At 43.7% G+C, this 23904-nt stretch overlaps 2 protein-coding genes across 5 annotated transcripts; both read left to right on the top strand.

The window, feature by feature from the left end:
* The first annotated feature begins 335 nt into the window (after nucleotides 1-335).
* Nucleotides 336-18970, top strand: LOC106605812 (aryl hydrocarbon receptor nuclear translocator). 4 transcript variants are annotated; one of them, XM_045699129.1, is made up of 19 exons: nucleotides 336-642; nucleotides 1596-1689; nucleotides 3909-3950; nucleotides 4077-4121; nucleotides 4794-5007; nucleotides 5196-5409; nucleotides 7918-8020; nucleotides 8103-8168; nucleotides 9812-9897; nucleotides 11913-11989; nucleotides 12077-12211; nucleotides 13256-13482; nucleotides 13842-13964; nucleotides 14975-15056; nucleotides 15303-15499; nucleotides 15600-15774; nucleotides 16255-16390; nucleotides 16504-16640; nucleotides 16786-18970. In XM_045699129.1, the coding sequence occupies exons 1-19, from the start codon at nucleotides 606-608 to the stop codon at nucleotides 16867-16869; spliced, it is 2274 nt and encodes a 757-aa protein (XP_045555085.1). In that variant the 5' UTR covers nucleotides 336-605; the 3' UTR covers nucleotides 16870-18970. The 4 variants fall into 4 exon arrangements, with proteins under 4 accessions (XP_045555085.1, XP_045555074.1, XP_045555067.1 ...); XM_045699118.1 differs by having other exon boundaries at nucleotides 16240-16390; XM_045699111.1 differs by having other exon boundaries at nucleotides 16231-16390.
* Nucleotides 18971-20602: 1632 nt separating this feature from the next.
* On the top strand, nucleotides 20603-22326 carry LOC106574682 (uncharacterized). The gene is made up of 2 exons (XM_014150690.2): nucleotides 20603-20864; nucleotides 21361-22326. Exon 2 carries the CDS (start codon nucleotides 21379-21381, stop codon nucleotides 21973-21975), a length of 597 nt encoding a protein of 198 aa, XP_014006165.1. The 5' UTR covers nucleotides 20603-20864; nucleotides 21361-21378; the 3' UTR covers nucleotides 21976-22326.
* The last annotated feature ends 1578 nt before the right edge of the window (nucleotides 22327-23904 follow it).

Below are 23904 nucleotides of genomic sequence, written 5' to 3'. Positions count from 1 at the left end.
TCTTGGTTTAGGTACTGAGGCCTATAACATTCTATAAACACATATATCATATCTATATTGAGCACTTATTTTAGTGTACACACATGCAATATGTTTCTGAAATAGAAGTAGTAGGTTTATTACTTTATAATACACAATTACATTATATTATAATGTGAATATAACATCACTCAAATAATCTTAAAGGTTAAGATCTTGCTTTGACTCAAATAAAATATTATATAGATGGTTCTGGCCTGTGATTCTATGTAAGTGGTCAAACATTGGGGTTGCCCTCTTATTGGATGTCACTTGTATCACGCTAGTGATGAAGAAAAGTGTTACATAGCTAGAGTAGACTTGGGCGCCTATACAGTTATTGCTGTTAGCCGTGAACGCCATCTTGGATCTAGATGGTTTTTAACGGGGAAAACAGGAAAAGGGACAGGAAAATAGATACTTTCGTTCTTATTTTGTAATTTCCCCCACTGGCTGATGAACAAACAAGAGTCATGACATCGCCTCTTTATTTCCTGATATAGTTGTCCATAAAATTGGTAAATCTGAGAGGAAATAGGATTGTGGACTGAGGAAATTTCCGCAGTTTACTGTAACTTGGTTTGTTTATGTTATTCAACCAGGACATGGACTCTTCTAACCCAGGTACAGTAAAGTTTGAAACTTGTGGGAATAAGTTCAAATGTTACAGGTGATAATGCAGATGGAAAATTGGCGATCCATGGCCCTTTGACCGAATCTGTCACTTTCTCCTGATTGCGTCTGATGACAGCATTAGAGAGCTAGCTAGCTCAGCTGGGGCTAAGATAACTGGCCAGCGAAAGCAAGCTAACTGGGTATTTGACTTTGACTTGAATAATTTAACTAGCTAGCTACGTAGCTAGCTATTGACGTTTCTGTCTTTCTTTCAAAATCATAGTTTGCAAGTTAGCTACCAACCTTGGCAAATAGCTTGTCTTACATTTAGCTGGAATGACCTGAGGTTAATGTTGCCAACTCGCCATGTTAGCTTAGCTAGTTATCATTTTTAGCTAGCTTGCTAGGTGACAGACTTCCGTAGGTTATGCTCAGATAAGTTAGCTAGTTAACTAGCTAGCTAGTTTGTGTTGACATTTCATCAAAACAAGTGTTATTTTGAACGAACGATTAGCTTTTTTGGCCAGCTAACAGTTAGCTTGTTCTGCTTGGCTTAGCATAGCTAGCTAGTTAGTTGTAGCTACAGTATTTGTTAGCTAGTTAGCTTTGTGGCTAGGTACGTTAACGCATAGCCAGTTTCATTACCAGAGAGGCAATAGCTAGCTCGCTATACTCACAACTGCAGTGGTCACACGCTCTGGCTTGGAGAGCTACATGGTGCATGGTTCAATCCAGCATTCACACACCTTCATTTTATTCGTCTAATCAATTCTTACGATTGGTTGATTAACGTTAGTTGACTCAGGTGTGTTAGTACATGGCTGTCTGGAACAACATATGTCCTGGTAGATATGTTTATGGCTAAATAAATTAAACAAACAGTTGTGTTACTGAAGTGGATACACTTGTAGCATCGTGTAACGTTACGTTGCATAATTTATCTGTGTGTGTGTGTGTGGCAGACATACCAGATGACTCTCTGGGTTTGGGAGCCGGTGGGGCCCAGGCAAGCAGCAGTGCTGATGTGCCAAAAGGGTCCAATAAGAGGCGAGCTGCGTGAGTATAGTATACAATGCCAATGAATCAGTCAATCACTATGTCACATAACTTTAACAGACGGTCTATAGCTATGACAGCGCAGGGTGTAAGTTGTCCATAGTAGAGGTCGACCGATTATGATTTTTCAACGTCGATACCGATTATTGGAGGACCAAAAAAAGCCAATGCCGATTAATCGGACGATTTTTATTTATTTATTTATTTGTATTAATGACAATTACAACAATACTGAATGAACACTTATTTTAACTTAATATAATACATCAATAAAATCAATTTAGCCTCAAATAAATAATGAAACGTGTTCAATTTGGTTTAAATAATGCAAAAACAAAGTGTTGGAGAAGAAAGTAAAAGTGCATTATGTGCCATGTAAGAAAGCTAACATTTAAGTTCCTTGCTCAGAACATGAGAACATATGAAAGCTGGTGGTTCCTTTTAACATGAGTCTTCAATATTCCCAGGTAAGAAGTTTTAGGTTGTAGTTATTATAGGAATTATAGGACTATTTCTCTCTATACGATTTGTATTTCTTATACCTTTGACTATTGGATGTTCTTATAGGCACTTTAGTATTGCCAGAGTAACAGTATACCTTTCGTCCCTCTCCTCGCTCTTACCTGGGCTCGAACCAGGGACACATCGACAGCAGCCACCCTCGAAGCAGCGTTACCCATGCAGAGCAAGAGAAACAACTACTCCAAGTCTCAGAGCGAGTGACATTTGAAACGCTATTAGCGCGCACTCGGCTAACTAGCTAGCCATTTCATATCGGTTACACCAGCCTAATCTTGGGAGTTGATAGGCTTGAAGTCATAAACAGCGCAGTGCATTGCGAAGGGCTTCTGGCAAAACGCACGAAAGTGCTATTTTGAATGAATGCTTACGAGCCTGCTGCTGCCTACCACCGCTCAGTCAGACTGCTCTATCAAATCATAGACTTAATTATAACATAATAACACACAGAAACACGGGCCTTAGGTCATTAATATGGTCGAATCCGGAAACTATCACGTTTATTCTTTCAGTGTAATACGGAACCGTTCCGTATTTTACCTAACGGGTAAATGTTCCTGTTACATTGCACAACCTTCAATGTTATGTCATAATTACGTAAAATTCTGGCAAATTAGTTCGCAACGAGCCCAAACTGTTGCATATACCCAGACTCTGCGTGCAATGAACGGAAGAGAAGTGACAATTTCACCTGGTTAATATTGCCTGCTAACCTGGATTTCTTTTAGCTAAATATGCAGGTTTAAAAATATATACTTCTGTGATTGATTTTAAGAAAAGCATTGATGTTTATGGTTAGGTACAGTCGTGCAACGATTGTGCTTTTTTCGCAAATGCGCTTTTGTTAAATCATCCCCCGTTTGGCGAAGTCGGCTGTCTTTGTTAGGAAAAAATAGTCTTCACAGTTCGCAACGAGCCAGGCGGCCCAAACTGCTGCATATACCCTGTGACTCTGTTGCAGAGGTGACACATTTTCCCTAGTTAAAAGAAATTCATGTTAGCAGGCAATATTAACTAAAGATGCAGGTTTAAAAATATATACTTGTGTATTGATTTTAAGAAAGACATTGATGTTTATGGTTAGGTACAAGTTGGAGCAACGACAGACCTTTTTCGCGAATGCGCACCGCATCGATTATATGCAACGCAGGACAGGCTAGATAAACTAGTAATATCATCAACCATGTGTAGTTAACTAGTGATTATGATTGATTGATTGATTGTTTTTATAAGATAAGTTTAATGCTAGCTAGCAACTTACCTTGGCTTCTTACTGCATTCGCGTAACAGGCAGGCTCCTTGTGGAGTGCAATGTAAAGCAGGTGGTTAGAGCGTTGGACTAGTTAACCGTAAGGTTGCATCCCCAAGCTGACAAGGTAAAAATCTGTCGTTCTTCCCCTGAACAAGGCAGTTAACCCACCGTTCCTAGGCCGTCATTGAAAATAAGAATGTGTTCTTAACTGACTTGCCTAGTTAAAAAATATTTATATAAAAAAAAATATATATATTGGCAAATCGGTGGCCAAAAATACCGATTACGATTGTTATGAAAACTTGAAATCGGCCCTAATTAATCGGCCATTCCGATTAATCGGTCGACCTCTAGTCCATAGGTGCAGAATCAGAATCACACCGATAATTTGTTAATCCATTCTTGTGTGTTAACTTTACAAACATGGATTCTGTCTACTTCCTCACAGGCCAGACTTCGATGATGATGATGATGGAAGCAAGCTCTTCAGGTAGGACTGACACCTGTCTCTCACTCTTCCTTGCTCTCTCTCTCTCATCTCTCCCTCTCTCTATCTGATCTGACCGTATTGTGTTGGTTGTTTTGATGATAGATCTTCTTCTCTGTCTTTGACCAGGTGTGATGACGACGGAGGACGAGGAGACAAAGAGCGATTTGCCAGGTAGAATAAGGAGGTTGTTGGTGCATGTTTGTGCGTGTGTATAATACAGATATTCTGCATGCACACATCCCGAGACACCAGATTCCCTATCACACCACTGTGATTCTTGTCACTACTACTAACCCCTGAGCTCAGGGACACCTGTTCACTCCTATCAATCCCTTTCTTCTGAGCACAACCCCTTTCTCTCCCTCCTTCCCTCTCTGCTTCTCTCTCTCAGGATCTCTGAAGTCTTTTTCTTTCAGCACTTCCTCTCCTCTATCACTCCGTCTCGCTTTGAAAGACCAGGTTCTCTCTATCTCGATCTCTACATTTATCTATCGTATTGATCGATCATTCACTCCTTGTTATATTTATCAATCCATGCTTGTTCCACCTACCTCATCCTAATCTGCAAATATCATTTGGTTACGCCAACACTAAACTCTACCCCATGTTGTCCACCTACCTGCCCACCTCTTCCCATTTATATCCCTCCCTCTTTCTCTCCTCCCCCCGGCCCTCCTCTACCTCTTCCTCTCTGCCCTTCCTATTTCTCCCCATCTCTACCCCATCCCTGTCCCTCCTCCTACTCCATGTCTGTCGCTCCTCCCCCTGCTCTCCCCATCTCTACCCCATCTCTGTCCTTCCTCCTCTCCTCTCTTCCTCTCCTCCCTCATTCCCTCGCTCCAGGGAGAACCACAGTGAGATTGAGCGGCGGCGGAGGAACAAGATGACTGCTTACATCACAGAGCTGTCGGACATGGTTCCCACCTGCAGCGCGTTGGCACGGAAACCAGATAAGCTGACCATCCTGCGCATGGCCGTGTCCCACATGAAGTCTCTGAGAGGGAGCGGCAACACTGCAGCAGACGGGACATACAAACCATCCTTCCTCACCGACCAGGTTAGAGAAAGAGAGGGAGGAAGGAAAGGGAGGAGAGGGGGCTGAGGGATGAAAAGGGGAAAATGTTATCATATGTGTTTGTTGCACAATAATAACTGAGTGTATCTTCCATGTCATCTCTCCCTCCATCGTTCTCTCTCTCCTCTACCTCTCCTGTTCTCTCTCTCTCCCCATCCCTCTCTTTGTAGGAGCTGAAGCACCTGATCCTGGAAGCTGCTGATGGCTTCCTGTTTGTGGTGTCGTGTGAGAGTGGGCGGGTCGTCTACGTGTCAGACTCCCTGACCCCTGTTCTTAACCATTCACAGTCCGACTGGCTAGGCTCTTCACTCTACGACCAGCTCCACCCGGACGACGGAGACAAACTACGAGAGCAGCTCTCTACTGCAGAGAATAACAATACAGGTACACACAGGTGGTACAGATGAACTACAGGAGCAGCTCTGTACTGCAGAGAGTTATAATACAGCTGGTACAGATGGACTACAGGAGCAGCTCTGTACTGCAGAGCAGGGGCGGAAATCCCGGGGGGGACACAACCCCCCCATCCTGGGAAAAATATGATTTGTCCCCCCCAATATATCACTGAAACTTAACTATGTAATTTAAATAATATTAATAATACGCAATGAAAGCAATTGTGCTGATTATAGACACTTAATAGCGCGTTTTTAAGTTTCAAAAGATTGAAACCCCCCCACCCTTTGCCTCACAATGGTTTGATCCACTGCCAGTTCCTTAGCTTGCTAGGTAACAGAGAGGTCGTATCTACTGTCTGAAAGGCACTCAATGCACGTAACTGACGTGAGGTTAATCCAGTCAATCGCACACACACTAGCTGAATATGCAGAGCTAGCGCGCAAATATTAACTATTAAGCTAGCTAGTACCTATTCCATATATGTGGCGTCGTCAAAGATGGAATCAGCATGCAGATGATGTAAGTTAGTGCTTCAAAGTCCCTGTGATAAGGTTAGCGATAAACTGAAATCCAAACTGAACAGAACTACACTCTACCATTGTCTTAAATATATTTAATGGTCTCGTTGCAAAAGCTAAATTGTCGCAAGTGAACTTTTATTTATTTATTTTATTTCACCTTTATTTAACCCGGGTAGCAAAGATTATAGCAAACACCACTGAAACGGAATTGGTGCTCGCTAGCTTTGCAAATTCAGCTATTGTTGGAAGCCAGCCAATATGAAACAAACTATTAAAATTACAAAAGGTTGCAGCATATGTTGTGTAAATGGTGAACTCATACAGCTGTCAACTCTTGTCATTTTAATCCGTTTCACATTTGCTAGCTACCTTTTAGATCGAAGCCCAAATAGAATGATAGAAGATGATAGAAGCCCATCTCCTACTGTAAATAACCTACACACTGTGTGTGTGTAGCCAACCAGCCAGGTAGAAAAATGGCAGAAAAATAAAAGACGGACATCAGAGTATTTTTCAGTACACCAAAACGCATAGTAAGAACCCTAGTAGCCTAATATCTCAAAGACTAGTTGATAAAATGTTCATAAGAAAGAAATGAAATTCTAATGGAAATGTTTCACAATAATGTCATTAGGCAGAGCAGGCAACAGATGGCACACAGACAGCAGAGTTGGGGACAGATATGCAGGGACAGACTGACAGAGACAGGGAGTCTCAGGTAAGTTTGTTGAGTCTTTGTTTGGCAACATTATGAAAGGTTCTCAATTTTTTTTACTTGTAAAATAGGAACATAATTGGAAAATGCCATGGATACCCCCACTCTCAACTTAAACTGGTGACTGAACTAAGATTTGTTAAAGGCAATGGTATTGCTGTTGTGATTAGTTGTGTAATTTTGGGTACCGGTAGTTAGGAGTACGGCAAACACCTTATTTCTTTGGTTCCTCAATATACATTTACCATATAATGTAGACTATGTTTTACAGCACTACTTTTGGTGTCCCCCTCAGGAATTGCTCTTGAGAAAATTTCATGTAATTGTCCCCTCCAAAGTTGATATCAGATTTTCGCCAATGTTGCAGAGAGTTATAATACAGGTGGTACAGATGAACTACAGGAGCAGCTCTGCACTGCAGAGAATAACAATACAGGTGGTACAGATGAACTACAGGAGCAGCTCTGCACTGCAGAGATTTATAATACAGGTGGTACAGATGAACTACAGGAGCAGCTCTGTACTGCAGAGAGTTATAATACAGGTGGTACAGATGAACTACAGGAGCAGCTCTCTACTGCAGAGAATAACAATACAGGTGGTACAGATGAACTACAGGAGCAGCTCTGTACTGCAGAGAGTTATAATACAGGTGGTACAGATGAACTACAGGAGCAGCTCTGCACTGCAGAGAATAACAATACAGGTGGTACAGATGAACTACAGGAGCAGCTCTGTACTGCAGAGATTTATAATACAGGTGGTACAGATGAACTACAGGAGCAGCTCTGTACTGCAGAGAATAACAATACAGGTGGTACAGATGAACTACAGGAGCAGCTCTGTACTGCAAAGAGTTATAATACAGCTGGTACAGATGGACTACAGGAGCAGCTCTCTACTGCAGAGAGTTATAATACAGGTGGTACAGATGAACTACAGGAGCAGCTCTGCACTGCAGAGAGTTATAATACAGGTGGTACAGATGAACTACAGGAGCAGCTCTGTACTGCAGAAAATAACAATACAGGTGGTACAGATGAACTACAGGAGCAGCTCTGTACTGCAGAGATTTATAATACAGGTGGTACAGATGAACTACAGGAGCAGCTCTGTACTGCAGAGATTTATAATACAGCTGGTACAGATGGACTACAGGAGCAGCTCTGCACTGCAAAGAGTTATAATACAGGTAGGAGAGACACACAACACTAATGACTGTGGGTAACGACCTCTCTCTCTCTCTCTCTCTCTCAGGGAGGATGTTAGACCTGAAGACAGGAACAGTTAAGAAGGAGGGACAGCAGTCCTCCGTCAGGATGTGTATGGGAGCCAGACGATCCTTCATATGTAGGATGAGGTGTGTGTGATGTGCTTGCATGTGTATATGGCTGTATGCATCTGTGTTGGGAGGGTGTATTCTGAAATGTGTGTGTTTGTAGATGTGGTTCGTGTCCAGTGGAGCCCATGTCTATGAACAGATTGAATTTCCTGCGGAGCAGGAACAGGTGAGATAATTCTTATATATTTTACTGTAAAAAGTGCATTCAGAAAGTATTCAGACCCCTTGACTTTTTCCACATTTTGTTATGTTACATCCTTGTTTTAAAATGTATTAAATACACATTTTTCCTCATCAATCTACACACAATACCATAATGACAAATCGAAAACAGGTTTTTGTAAATTTTTGCACATTTATTAAAAATAAAAAACAGAAATACCTTATTTACATAAGCATTCAGACCCTTTGCTATGAGACTCGAAATTGAGCTCAGGTGCATCCTGTTTCCATTGATCATCCTTGAGATGTTTCTACAACTTCATTGGAGTCCACCTGTGGTAAATTCAGTTGATTGGACATGATTTGGAAATGCACACACCTGTCTATAAAAGGTCCCACAGTTGACAGTGCATGTCAGAGCAAAATTCAAGCCACGTGGTTGAAGGAATTGTCTGTAGAGCTCAGAGACAGGATTGTGTCGAGGTACCAGAGGCAGATCTGGGGAAAGGTACCAAAATATTTCTGCAGCATTGAAGTTCCACAAGAGCACAATGGCCTCCATCATTCTTGAATGGAAGAAGTTTGGAATCACCAAGACTCTTCCTAGAGCTGGCTGCCCAGACAAACTGAGCAATCGGGGGAGAAGGGCCTTTGTCAGGGAGGTGACCAAGAACCCGACGGTCACTCTGATAGAGTTCTTCTGTGGAGATGGGAGAACCTTCCAGAAGGACAACCATCTCTGCAGCACTCCACCAATCAGTCCTTTATGGTAGAGTGGCCAGACGGAAGCTACTCCTCAGTATAAGGCTCATGACAGCCTGCTTGGAGTTTGCCAAAAGGCACCTAAATGACTCTCAGACCATGAGAAACAAGATTGTCTGGTCTGATGAAACCAAGATTGAACTCTTTGGCCTGAATGCCAAGCGTCACGTCTGGAGGAAGCCTGGCACCATCCCTATACGGTGAAGCATGGTGGTGGCAGCATACTGTGGGGATGTTTCTCAACGGCAGGGACTACGAGACTAGTCAGGATCGAGGCAAAGATGAACGGAGCAAAGTACAGAGAGATCCTTGATGAAAACCTGCTCCAGAGAGCTCAGACTGCGGCGAAGGTTCACCTTCCAACAGGACAACCACCCTAAGCACACAGCCAAGACAACGCAGGAGTAGCTTCAGGACAAGTTTCTGAATGTCCTTGAGTGGCCCAGCCAGAGCCCGGACTTGAACCCGATCGAACATCTCTGGAGAAACATGAAAAGAGCTGGTCAGCGACGCTCCCCATCCAACCTGACTGGGTTTGAGAGGATCTGCAGAGAAGAATGGGAGAAACTCCCCTCATACAGGTGTGCCAAGCTTGTAGCGTCATACCCAAGAAGACTCTGGGCTCTAATTGCTGCCAAAGGTGCTTCAACAACTGAGTAAAGGGTCTGAATACTTATGTAAATGTCATATTTCCGTTTTTTTTATAAATTTGCAAACATTTCTGAAAACCTGTTTTTGCTTTGTCATTGTGGGGTATTGTGTGTAGATTGATGAGGAAAAAGGCTTTAACTTAACAAAATGTGGAAAAAGTAAAGATGTCTGAATACTTTCCCGAATGCAATGTATAGTGAACTATGCCTTGACTGGTAGTGTTCTCCCCTGTAGGAATGGTCTGGGCCCACCCAAGGATGGGGAGCCTCAGTATGTGGTGGTCCACTGCACTGGATACATCAAGTCCTGGCCCCCCACAGGTAACTAACTAACTAACCTATGGCTTAGCTCTCATATCAAATTTTATTGGTCACATACACATGGTTAGCAGATGTTAATGCGAGTGTAGCGAAATGCTTGTGCTTCTAGTTCCGACAGTGCAGTAAAATCTAACAAGTAATCTAACAATTCCCCAACAACTACCTAATACACACAAATCTAAAGGGGTAAATGAGAATATGTACATATAATTATATGGATGAGCGATGGCCGAACGGCATAGGCAAGGTGCAATAGATGGTATAAAATACAGTATATACATATGATATGAGTAATATAAGATATGTAAACATTATTAAAGTGGCATTATTTAAAGTGGCATTGTTTAAAGTGACTAGTGATCCATTTATTAAATTGTCCAGTGATTGGGTCTGTATGTAGGCAGCAGTCTCTCTGAGTTAGTGATGGCTGTTTAACAGTCTGATGGCCTTGAGATAGAAGCTGTTTTTCAGTCTCTCGGTCCCAGCTTTGATGCACCTGTACTGACCTCGCCTTATGGATGGTAGCGGGTTGAACAGGCAGTGGCTCGGGTGGTTGTTGTCCTTGATGATCTTTTTGGCCTTCCTGTGACATCGGGTGCTGTAGGTGTCATGGAGGGCAGGTAGTTTGCCCCCGGTGATGCGTTGTGCAGACCGCACCACCCTCTAGAGAGCCTCGTGGTTGAGGGCGGTGCAGTTGCAGTACAAGGCTGTGATACAGCCCGACAGGATGCTCTCGATTGTGCATCTGTAAAAGTTTGTCAGGGTTTTGGGTGACAAGCCAAGTTTCTTCAGCCTCCTGAGGTTAAAGAGGCGCTGTTGCGCCACACTGTCTATGATTTGTACGCCGAGGAACTTAAAACTTTCCACCTTCTCCACTGCTGTCCCGTCAATGTAGATAGGGGGCTGCTCCCTCTGCTGTTTCCCGAAGTCGACGATCATCTTCTTTGTTTTGTTGACGTTGAGTGAGAGGTTATTTTCCTGACACCACACTCCGAGGGCCCTCACCTCCTCCCTACAGGCTGTCTCGTTGTTGTTGGTAATCAAGCCCACTACTGTTGTGTTGTCTGCAAACTCGATGATTGAGTTGGAAGTGTGCATGGCCACGCAGTTGTGGGTGAACAGGGAGTACAGGAGGGGGCTGAGCACGCACCCTTGTGGGGCCCCAGTGTTGAGGGTCAGCGAAGTGGAGATGTTGTTTCCTACCTTCACCACCTGGGGGTGGCCCGTCAGAATGTCCAGGACCCACTTGCACAGGGCGGGGTTGAGACCCAGGTCCTCAAGCTTAATTGTGAGCTTGGAGGGTACTATGGTGTTGAATGCTGAGCTGTAGTCAATGAACAGCATTCTTACATAGGTATTCCTCTTGCCCAGATGGGATAGAGCAGAGTGCAGTGTGATGGCGATTGCATCGTCTGTGGACCTGTTGGGGCGGTATGCAAACTGAAGTGGGTCTAGGGTGGCCGGTAAAGTGGAGGTGATATGATCCTTGACTAGCCTCTCAAAGCACTTCATGATGACAGAAGTGAGTGCTACGGGGCGGTAGTCATTTAGTTCAGTTATCTTTGCCTTCTTGGGTACAGGAACAATGGTGGCCATCTTGAAGCGGGGACAGCAGACTGGGATAGGGAGCGATTGAATATGTCCGTAAACACACCAGCCAGCTGGTCTGCGCATGCTCTGAGGACGCGGCTAGGGATGCCGTCTGGGTTAGCAGCCTTCCAAGAGTTAACACGTTTAAATGTTTTACTCACGTAGGCCGCGACGGTGGCACTGTATTATCTTCAAAGCGGGAAAAGAAGGTGTTTAGTTTGTCTGGAAGCAAGATGTCGGTGTCCGTGACGTGGCTGGTTTTCTTTTTGTAGTCCGTGGTTTCCTGTAGACCCTGCCACATACGTCTGGTGTCTGAGCCGTTGAATTGGGACTCCACTTTGTCCCTGTACCGGCATATATCCAATGTATACACTACTGCTGCATACTGAGTCGTATGTGTGTGTGTTTGCATGCGCGCATTTCAGGGGTGAATCTAACAGATGAAGAAGCAGACAATATTCAGGGGAGTCGCTACTGTCTAGTCGCCATCGGTAGACTTCAGGTAAGATGGGACAACTTAATGTCCAATGTTTGGATGGGCTCATGGAACCACCATCTTGCAGACGCTTGTTCTCCCCTTGTTGTCTAGGTGACCTCTTGCCTGAGCGACACAGACATAAACAGCATCAGCGTTCCGGTGGAGTTCATCTCTCGTCACAACTGCCAGGGCCTCTTTACCTTCGTAGACCACCGCTGCATGGCCACAGTGGGCTACCAGCCTCAGGTAGGCCTCACTCACAGCCTGGGGCTAGAGTAGGACAAACACCCAGCATCGCATTTCATATATCAGGATTCAGAATGTGTTTAAACTGTGTATCAGGATTCAGAATGTGTTTAAACTGTGTATCAGAATACAGAATGTGTTTAAACTGTGTATCAGGATACAGAATGTGTTTAAACTGTGTATCAGAATACAGAATGTGTTTAAACTGTGTATCAGAATACATAATGTGTTTAAACTGTACCAGAAAACAGAATGTGTTTAAACTGTGTATCAGAATACAGAATGTGTTTAAACTGTGTATCAGGATACAGTATGTGTTTAAACTGTGTATCAGAATATAGAATGTGTTTAAACTGTACCAGAATACAGAATGTGTTTAAACTGTATCACAATACAGAATGTGTTTAAACTGTGTATCAGAATACAGAATGTGTTTAAACTGTGTACCAGAATACATAATGTGTTTAAACTGTGTACCAGAATACATAATGTGTTTAAACTGTGTATCAGAATACATAATGTGTTTAAACTGTGTACCAGAATACAGAATGTGTTTAAACTGTGTATCAGAATACAGAATGTGTTCAAACTGTGTATCAGAATACAGAATGTGTTTAAACTGTGTATCAGAATACAGAATGTGTTTAAACTGTGTATCAGAATACAGAATGTGTTTAAACTGTGTATCAGAATACAGTATGTGTTTAAACTGTGTATCAGAATACAGAATGTGTTTAAACTGTGTACCAGAATACAGAATGTGTTTAAACTGTGTATCAGAATACAGAATGTGTTTAAACTGTGTATCAGAATACAGTATGTGTTTAAACTGTGTACCAGAATACAGAATGTGTTTAAACTGTGTATCAGAATACAGTATGTGTTTAAACTGTGTGACAGCTGTCAGCTTGATCTAACTTTTTCTCTGTGTGTGTGTGTGTGTGTGTGTGTGTGTGTGTGTGTGTGTGTGTGTGTGTGTGTGTGTGTGTGTGTGTGTGTGTGTGTGTGTGTGTGTGTGTGTGTGTGTGTGTGTGTGTTCCCCAGGAACTGCTGGGTAAGAACGTCTTGGAGCTGGCCCACCCTGAGGACCAGGGTCTGCTGAGAGACAGCTTCCAGCAGGTAGTCAAGCTGAAGGGTCAGGTGCTGTCCGTCATGTTCCGCTTCCTGTCCAAGACCAGAGACTGGCTCTGGATCAGGACCAGCTCCTTCACCTTCCAGAACCCCTTCTCTGAGGAGATAGAGTACATCATCTGTACCAACGCCAACGTCAAGTACGTGCTGTATACACACACAGACACATCTGCACCAACGCCAAGTAGGTACACACACACACACGTACACACACATCTACACCAACTCAAACTTCAAGTACCAACACACACACACACATATTATCTGCACCAACACAAGTCACCTGAGTGTGAGACTCCTACAACACATAGACACCACAACTCTATTCCACCTCAACGTCTGAACATCTCCACTCTGTCTAACCAATCTGTTGAGCCACCTTAGGAAATGTGATGCCATCTCTTCTAGGATGTGTGTTTTACAGTATGTTCACCTCCCCTCCATATCTTTCTCTCCCTTCCTTTCCTCCTCACCCCTTGTTTTTGTTGTGGGCCAGTAGAACCTCGACTCAGGACACCCTCACCCCCCTCTCGTCCTCGGGGGTGTCTTTGCCCCCCTCGCTGGGGGAGAGCAGTCCTAACTTCCCCCCTGTGTCCCACAGCCCAGGGCAGGTGGCTGCCAGGTGAGACATGGGTCAGCTGGGGCTGCTGCTGCTTCACTGGAGACTACAACTTTCCCTTTATTTTCTTGTTCTCTCTGGTCTGGTCCAGAGTTCACCCCTTGGTAAGGGCTGTGGATTGTTACTTGACTTGACCGGGCCTTTCTGTTTTTGGGTGATTTCTCCCCCTCCCTCTCCCTCCTCAACAGCAGTAAGATATCCATCGTGACCAAGGTGTTGTTAACGATCCCCCTCTCCTCTCCTCTTTTCTTGTTGGTTACCATGGTGACTGGTGGTGGGGCAAGTGCTGTTGGTCGGCAGGTGTTTTGGTTTCCCGAGCAACGGTGGAGGGCCTTGACGAAAATTATATTTTCTGTTGTCACTGCTAACACTCTTTTTTTTCTCTCTCTACCACTCCCTCTCTTTTCTCCCTCTACCACTCTCTACCACTCCCTCTCTTTTCTCCCTCTACCACTCTCTACCACTCCCTCTCTTTTCTCCCTCTACCACTCCCTCTCTTTTCTCCCTCTACCACTCTCTACCACTCCCTCTCTTTTCTCCCTCTACCACTCTCTACCACTCCCTCTCTTTTCTCCCTCTACCACTCCCTCTCTTTTCTCCCTCTACCACTCTCTACCACTCCCTCTCTTTTCTCCCTCTACCACTCCCTCTCTTTTCTCCCTCTACCACTCTCTACCACTCCCTCTCTTTTCTCCCTCTACCACTCTCTACCACTCCCTCTCTTTTCTCCCTCTACCACTCTCTACCACTCCCTCTCTTTTCTCCCTCTACCACTCCCTCTCTTTTCTCCCTCTACCACTCTCTACCACTCCCTCTCTTTTCTCCCTCTACCACTCTCTACCACTCCCTCTCTTTTCTCCCTCTACCACTCCCTCTCTTTTCTCCCTCTACCACTCTCTACCACTCCCTCTCTTTTCTCCCTCTACCACTCTCTACCACTCCCTCTATTTTCTCCCTCTACCACTCTCTACCACTCCCTCTCATTTGTCTCTCTCCCTTTCCCCCCTTTCCAGGCAGTTGCAGCAGCAGCAAGCAGAGTTGGGGGGAGGAGGGAGAGATGGTCTGTACGAGGCAGGACAGGTTACACTTCCACAGGTAAGACTAGCACTGACTAAAACACACACCTAACTGGGGCCTTTACCCCACAACATGCCCTGCATCCAGCGGCGCTGCACTGCAGCTTGATCCTGTGCTTATCTCAACTGTATGTGTGATGTGTGCTGTCTTGGGGGCGAGACCGTTCTATTGTTCGCTGTAACATGGACAATAAAGTTGTATTGTTGTACCTACCTCCAAGCCTTTAGTGAGTATTGACCGCTGCTTGACTGTTGTCCATGTCAGATGCCTGTCCAGGCTGTGACCGCAGCTGGAACTGACCACAGTAAGACCATGGACAAGGCAGAGATGCACCCCTCCATGTACCCCAACCCAGACCAGGCCAAGTTCCTGCCCTCCACCTCTGCCCCCGGAGTACCCATCTACCCTCAGGACAACAACAACTACACCACTGCCAACCGCTCCAACGACACATACAGCAGGTATGATCACTAGCCTCTGTTGTACTGTTTTAAACTGATCTAAGGGCAATGTATACTGAATAAGCGATTCTAATTCCCTGTTGTTATGAACTAATTCCAGGTCAGTAGGGATGGCCCCTCAGATGGTGCAGCCATCCCACTCCGCAGGCCAGATGCTGGCTCAGATGTCCCGTCAGAACGGGGCACCCCCCTCCAACAGCAGCCCCCTACAGGGAGGGGCAGCGGTGGGCTGGCCGGGGCCAGCAGTGGGGGCTAGACCCCCCTTCAACAACCAGGTGAGACAGCTGGCAGCTGCAGGTAGAAGCTGTCCAAACAGCCTGAAGTTTAGATCCTCTGTTGTTGCCCAAAGTGCTACAGATGTAGAATCTTAATTTAAGACTGTTTTCTACAGCTGGAAAATAATCCTGCAGCAACAGGAAATATGAATTATTTAGTGGATTATCATTTTTTTGTGGAAATTACAAATGTCAGAAGCTTCTTTAAAACCTCAAATACAATACAAGTTTAAAATTGGCTGCATTGCAGGACAGTTATCCTGCAACAGGGTGATCAAATTTAAATCCTACATCTGTAGCTGGTGTGACGGGGATGAGTGCTCTGAGGTTCTTGCATCTCTGTATCTTAGTGTTGTAAAGGACCTCATCTTTACAACACTAAGATACACCCAGACAGTTTCAACAGTAAATGCATAACAGAAACCTTGTACGTGAATAAAGTGTGAATAATAACAGGCAGGGAAGGCCCTGTCTCCCCAGTTTGCCATGGGGAGTTTTGTGGGGGACTCTTCCTCCTCATTTGGGGCGATGCCCACCACTGCCGCTCCGACCCCCACCACGGGGGCTAACTACCCAAATATCAACCCCCGCGCCAGCCTCAATACCAACGGATATGGTACGCGACCCTGAGAGAGTGTGTGTGTCAACAACTACAGTACAGTGTTTTTATGTGTTTGTGTATGCTGGTGTAGTTAGATACTGACTCGCCCATTGTCCTATCTCTGATAGATGGCTTGGGGTCGGGGCAGCAGTTCCCCTCCAGGGCAGCGGAGGCAGTGTGGCCGCAGTGGCAGGGCCAGCAGCAAGCTCAGAACAGGGCAGAGCAGCACCCCCACGCACAGAACAACCAGCCTGACATCTTCCCTGTAAGTCTCTCTCCCTCTACCTATATCAATCTGCCTTTCTCTTCCCCATGTCTCCATCTCTCTTTGTCTTTCTCCTTCTGACTGTACCTTTTGTTATGTGTTGTCATGTTGCTTTGAAGTTAAATCTCTCTCGCTCTCTCTCTAGGATGTTCTCGCCATGCTGGACCAGCCGGCCAACTTCAACAACGATGACTTTGAGATTCCCATCTACCCCTCTTTCAATGAGTGACCCCACATACACTCTTCCACTTACCTCTCTGTCTCTCAAATGTTTCCTTCTCTCTCATTTGGTGCACTTTTGCTCTCTTTCTCCGCCTTTCGTGATCCAAAGAGAGCATGTCTAATTATCGGTCAGATGATTGCACTGCCAGGATGGAGAGGGCGAGTTAATCAGAGAAAAGAAAGAGTGAAATCAAGTATAGGTATGCAAATGCAGGTTCAATAAACATGTAAAAGGCCAGAGGAAGAAAGGGGGAGAGAGAGAAGAGATTCAGGGTTCAACGATAGTTGGGCAAAATGACACATCTGTAGCTAGCACTGCCCAAGCTCCACAGCCAGTGGATTTGTTGTAGAGATGGAACACACAATCCCACCTGAGCATGCACAAGGCCCTGAGGCAGGCACTGCTTCACCAGTAACACACAAACATGGCCTTTCACTAACAGAGTCAGCTGTGTGTTTAGATCTGCTGCTCCACTGGTCTGTACATCATATGGATAGATCAGTCCAATCATTCACTTGAAGTCTCAGGCAATCCAGGTGATCTACAGCTTTGGGGGAATATGTGGGAATATATATATATATATATATGGGAATATTCTGATCTGAAGCCTGTGAATATCCTCTATCTGCTCCCCTCGCTGTTTTAGCTTAGCGACCATTAGCATGTTCAAAAGGACACTGTCCTCACGCAGGCTTTTTAAACTTTGGGCAGATTTATACGAACACTGTACAAACACTTTTATATTTGTACACAGTGTACATTGACGATGTCACCTATGAATGGGGTTATGGTGGTTTCAGGTGGAAAAGAGGGAGAGAGAGAGATGTCTATGACTAGTAAAGGGAAGAGGGGATATGAAACTAGAACCTGATGTATTCCTACATATACCCAGTATATAAGTCAAGTGTTTATATACAGTTATATGTCTACTGGAGGTGTTTGTATAACTTTATTGATCTCAACCTGAATGCACAGCAATCCCAGGGTCCCTTTCTCACTCGTTTGTATTCCTTCCTCTGTTGCCCAGGGTTACCCAGCACACTCTTCCTCCTCTCGCGCTCTTCCTCAATCACCCTCCCAAGTGTGTTTTTTTTCTTCTTCTACTTACACTAGGAAAAGGAAAAGGAAAAAAGACATTGGAAAGCAATAATTTACGAGCAGGAATTATGTTATTTTTTAAAGACATTCTTTATTGTTGTCCTACATGTTTTTATCTTGATTATTGTTCTTGAATATGGAAATACACAGGAAATAGTAATGATTTGATTGATTGAAATTTTCCCCAACTGATGTTTTTATTTTCTGGCCTTTTGATTGGCTCTTCCTCTTTTGTAGCCCTCTCCATTGCTACTTCGTGATAGGTTGTTTTTGATGTATATTGATCAGGGCATCTTGTTCAGGACAGAAAGGTCTCGTTTAGAACTGACAAGATTCCTCATTCAACATGACACAGAATCATGCCATGATGTTTGGCCTGAAATTCAAGTCATCCTAATCATGTTCCAAACACATCACCCAATAATCAATTAAGCAGTAGATGTTGATTGTGAGTTTGGCAATTACTAAACTTCTATTTTTTTTTTGCAATAGATTCAATCAAAGTTCATCCTTATCGAGAGAGTTTGGCATTCATCAATATGATCTAAATCAAACACAACATTTGTTTTCTGAAATCGATTGTGATGTTTCGTAAGTTACTACAACACTTATACTGGGAATTAAGAATTCTGATTGACCAACAGAGGGCTGTGAATTTTAAGGTTCTGAAATACAAATTTTTTTATTGTGTAGGCCTTTCATTTTAAGTCCGATGATGTATACATGTCTGTGAGCGTAATTCACAGACATGCCGAAACATGTGAATTGTATGTAAACCCATCATGTGTCAATAGTCACAGGATGAAAATGGCAGTTTGATGACTGTGTTGTCTTGTTATTGTTTTAAACCACTTTGGTTGTTCCCTGTCCAGGTTTTTACAATGATGTGAGCTGCAGTTTATATAGCGCACACAGATTCACAAATATAGGAATATATATGTATATGAAATGTTAAACAAGAGAAAGTGAAATGTTTGGTTTTTCTATTAAATTGTTATATTGTCAAGAACTAGTGGGTGGATGTTTGTTTCTTTTAGGGGTTGGGGGGCTGAAACATTTCAACTGTTCCTTTTGAGAAATGTGATGATTGTACAACGTCACTCCTATGTATAAAATGTGTAGGCCTAGTCATCACACCTGGGTTATAACAGGTATTTCAATTACTTTTCAATACATTTCAAAACAAGTATTCAGATAACCTTTTATTTGAAAAAACAAGTAGTTTAATATTGGATTGTGTTTGAAGTACTCAAATACACTCCCAGGTATTTAAATAGTATTTACATTTACATTTTAGTCATTTAGCAGACGCTCTTATCCAGAGCGACTTACAGTAGTGAATACATTTCATACCTTTTTTTTCCCTTCTTTTTTTTTGAAAACATTTGGTCAACTACTGGGTTTTACAAATAAACGTTCAAATAAAACTATTTGTTTTAGGTTGTGTATTTGGAAATACCAAAATACAAAGAAAAAAAATATTTAAATAACTCAAATTCACATTTGAAATGAGGTCTGAGTCATATGCCTAAAACCCATGACTTTGTCCTCAACAGTCTTTAGGATGTTCAGTATGTTCACATTGTCTCTACCTACATAAGAGAGGAACAGATATATAGTCCATAAATCCATCCATCCTATGTGTCCATCTATAGAAACACAGATGGTTTCACTACGTAAGAGAGGAACAGAGACAGTCCATAAATCCATCCATCCATCTATAGAAACACAGATGGTTTCACTACGTAAGAGGGGAACAGAGACAGTCCATAAATCCATCCATCCATCTATAGAAACACAGATGGTTTCACTACGTAAGAGGGGAACAGAGACAGTGTCACGCTCTGACCTAAGAGAGCTGTTTCTTCTCTGTTTAGTTAGGTCAGGATGTGATATGGGTGGGCATTCTATGTTTTTATGTTTAGTTCTTGTTTTTCTATTTCTATGTTGGAGTTTTGGAATGATCTCCAATTAGAGGCAGCTGGTTCGCGTTGTCTCTAATTGGAGATCATATTTAATTTTTTTTTTTTTATATTGTGTTTGTGGGTAGTTGTTTTCCGTTTTGTTGTCTGTTGCCTGATGGAACTCTTTGCTGTCGTTTTGTTTCTTTGTAAAAGTGTTTAGTTTTCATTAAATAATAATCATGAGCACTCAACACGCCGCGCCTTGGTCCCCTCTATACGACGTACGTTACAGACAGTCCATAAATTCATCCACCCTGTGTCCATCTATAGAAACAGATGGTTTCACTACGTAGGAGGGGAACAGAGAAGGATAGGAAGCTTACGTAGTGAAAGGTTGCTCTTTTTAGAATAAGCTTCTCTCTCATTCTCCCTCGTCGTTTGGCTCATCATAGGCTAGTTGTTCCACAGACTCTGTCGTTAGATGTGTTTAGTACCAATGGACGAACACTAGATGGCTAAAAAACACCATCAGCATCACCAACCATGGAGAGATACAGGGTGAACAGGCTTTTGTTCTAGCCCAGCACTAACAAACACTCATTTAACTCATTCAGGTCTTGAAGAGCATGTATTGACAAATCTTAGTCACACACATGCATCCTACATACGCTAGCCCCACCCATCCTCCCCACTGGACAGTATTTTTAGCTGAAACCTGATCCCTTCAGCAACAGAGAATGAAGGCAACACTGCAAAACCCCTGCCTTTAACTAGCTGCGTGGACACACACAATAACCCGTTCTGACATGCAGACATACACACTGTGACGCAGACGCAGCAGGACGTTACGTACACATGGGGACACACCCGTCTACAGTCCAGTAAGGAAAATAAAAGAATGAGACGTGTGAGCTGAGGGCTGAAGTTATTCTCCACCAATCTGGAACAGAGCTCCATTACAGAGACACACTGCAGCAGACATTACGGATCCATAACCAGGTAATGTACAACTTAATGTATACCCATATCTCTGGGCGTTAGAGAGGGATACGTGTGGAAATAGTAGTATGATTCAACTTTTACCAGCAGACGTAAGCCACAGAGAGCTGTGTGTGAGTCAGACTCAAGCCCTTCCTGTGTGTGAATACTTTCCTCAGTGCAGACAGCCTGTCAGACTAATATGGCCAGATTAAATGGGCACGTGTAAACAATGGCCTGTTTTGGAACCATTTTGATTGTAGATGGGAGGAAGAGAGATCCTGTTCACATTATATATTTAATTTTGATTGAATAATCAATGGGTTGTAGAACAGTTGTAGAAGCTCTGAGTGTTAACGGGGTCAGAGAGTGACAGGGAGCCAGGGATCAGATAGGGACGGCCCCATTCAGTTCCAGTGCATATTTTAATCCAGAGGGGCATCTGTAATAGATTTAAAAAATAAAGGGGGGCGGGCTACAAGCAACTTCACTCACTGAGCTATTTGTTTCTCTGCAGCTTCAAGACTTCTAAAGGATGAAGAACCTTAGACTTCTCCTCCTCTCTCTCTCCATCTGCCTGTTGCTGGGCAACCTGGGGGTGAGTGGCTACAGTAATGTCGAACCCTGCCAACGGTCCCGATGCAATAACTGCCATGAAAAGTTCCTATACCGGCATGTGCGTCCAAATACCCCGTTAACGACGGACCGCAACGCGTGGGAGAAGTATCTACGTGAACAAAATGACTGCTCAAGACCCACGCAGTCCTTCCTCCATCCCAAAGACCGGGAGAGGGTGGACGCGGTCTGCTCCAGCTCTGGGGGAAAGACGTACCAGGGGAACCTGTGCATCAGCCAACGCCCGTTCACATTTCTAACAGTGAGGAGCGAGACTGGGACCTGCGGCGTGTCCAGCGTGCGGGAAGAGACCAAGCATTTGATCCTGGCATGTGAGGTGCTGGAGAACAGGTGTGTGCCGGTCCACTTCGAGGGGAACCGCGAGGGGAGCAAGCCCGACAATAACGCTGCAGGATGTGGCAGCACGGAGAAAGGGAAGGGCTCAAGCTTCAAAGTATCAGGAATGTGGCTGGCATCTTTATTGATACTCATGTTTCTCTCACAACTCCTTTTCTGAACAGTTAATTGGGGGGCAGATAGTCAAACAATATATCAAAAGGAAGTTTGTTTTAAAGTGTCTGTCCTACACTCTAAAAAGAAAAGGTTCCTGGAGTATCCTTTAGGGGTTCTTCAAATTTAAAGTGTGGGTGAACCGCTATGAGTTCTTCAAAGAACCCCTTGGATCCTCAGAGAACATTTTGAAGAACCTTTTGGGGTTAATTTATGAGCTACCCCTCTCCCCTATTATTAATAATAGTAATACGCATAACAAAAACAACAATAACACAATATTTTATTGTTCTCAGTGTTTATTATGATTTTCGTGGCAAAGCAGAATAAAAAAATCAAAATATGAGGTAAACTCCCAGCAGAGCCCCATGTCCAGTGGAAGTCCAATGGAAGTATATCCTCTGGCATGTTGATGTTATTGTGTTGATGTTCTTCGTATCCATAGCCAGAATGAGGCGTATTTCTGTCTGTAATAATGCCCTTTTGTGGGGAAAAACTCATTCTGATTGGCTGGGTCTGACTCCACAGTAGGTGGGCCTATGCCCTCCCTGGCCCACCCATGGCTGCGCCCCTGCCCAGTCATGTGAAATCCATAGATTAGGGCCTAATTTATTTATTTCAATTGACTGATTTCCTTAATTAACTGTAACTCAGCAAAATCTTTGAAATCATTGCATGTTGCGTTTATATTTTTGTTCAGTATACTTCCATATATACTTCCATTCATTGGTGTGTAGCCCAAACTGTTCTGAAGCTACAGACAGAAGTTGGCAGATCGGTGGTACCGACTTGTGGGGGTCGTAAAAAACAGAGAACACCATCATGTTGGTGAGAGTCTCATCTTTCCATAGAGGGGTCATATTAGTTTGTTGGCCAAACCGTTCGGGTGCTACAGACGTTTTTGTGAGAAGAACGATTTTCGCCATGTCTCATGGTCTGACAAACAGTAGCTTGGTCACCTTCCACCGCAGATGCGGAAGGACGCCATTGGCGGATGTGGTGAATTGAGACGCAGCCCATCCAAAAAGCTACATACAGTGGGGAAAAAAAGTATTTAGTCAGCCACCAATTGTGCAAGTTCTCCCACTTAAAAAGATGAGAAAATCTTTGGAGGGAGTTGAAAGTCCGTGTTGCCCAGCGACAGCCCCAAAACATCACTGCTCTAGAGGAGATCTGCATGGCGGAATGGGCCAAAATACCAGCAACAGTGTGTGAAAACCTTGTGAAGACTTACAGAAAACGTTTGACCTGTGTCATTGCCAACAAAGGGTATATAACAAAGTATTGAGATAGACTTTTGTTATTGACCAAATACTTATTTTCCACCATAATTTGCAAATAAATTCATTAAAAATCCTACAATGTGATTTTCTGGATTTTTTTTCTCATTTTGTCTGTCATAGTTGACATGTACCTATGATGAAAATTACAGGCCTCTCTCATCTTTTTAAGTGGGAGAACTTGCACAATTGGTGGCTGACTAAATACTTTTTTCCCCCACTGTATCTCTAGCTTAAAGCTACAATATGTAACTTTTTGGGCAACCTGACTGTCACAGCGGTCGATGAAAGGGGACCAAGGCACAGCGTGTAGAGTGCTCATTCTTACTTTATTTTATGAGAACACTTAAACAAAAGAACAAAACAACAGCCAACAGTTCCGTAAGGTACTCAGACAAAACGGAAAACAACTATCCACAAACCCCAAAGGAAAACAGGCTGCCTAAGTATGGCTTCCAATCAGAGACAACGAAAGACACCTGCCTCTGATTGGAAACCATACCCGGCCAAAACATGGAAAACAAAACATAGAAATAGAATACTAGAAAAAACTCAACTATAAACAGAAAACACAAAACCACCCAACACAACCACCTGTCATGCCCTGACTGCTCTACTATGGCAAATGACCTCTTACAAGGGTCAGGACGTGACAC

The sequence above is a fragment of the Salmo salar genome, chromosome ssa02 (assembly GCF_905237065.1).
Source record: "Salmo salar chromosome ssa02, Ssal_v3.1, whole genome shotgun sequence".
Classification (NCBI taxonomy): domain Eukaryota; kingdom Metazoa; phylum Chordata; class Actinopteri; order Salmoniformes; family Salmonidae; genus Salmo; species Salmo salar.
This window is presented reverse-complemented; position numbering and strand designations above follow the sequence as displayed.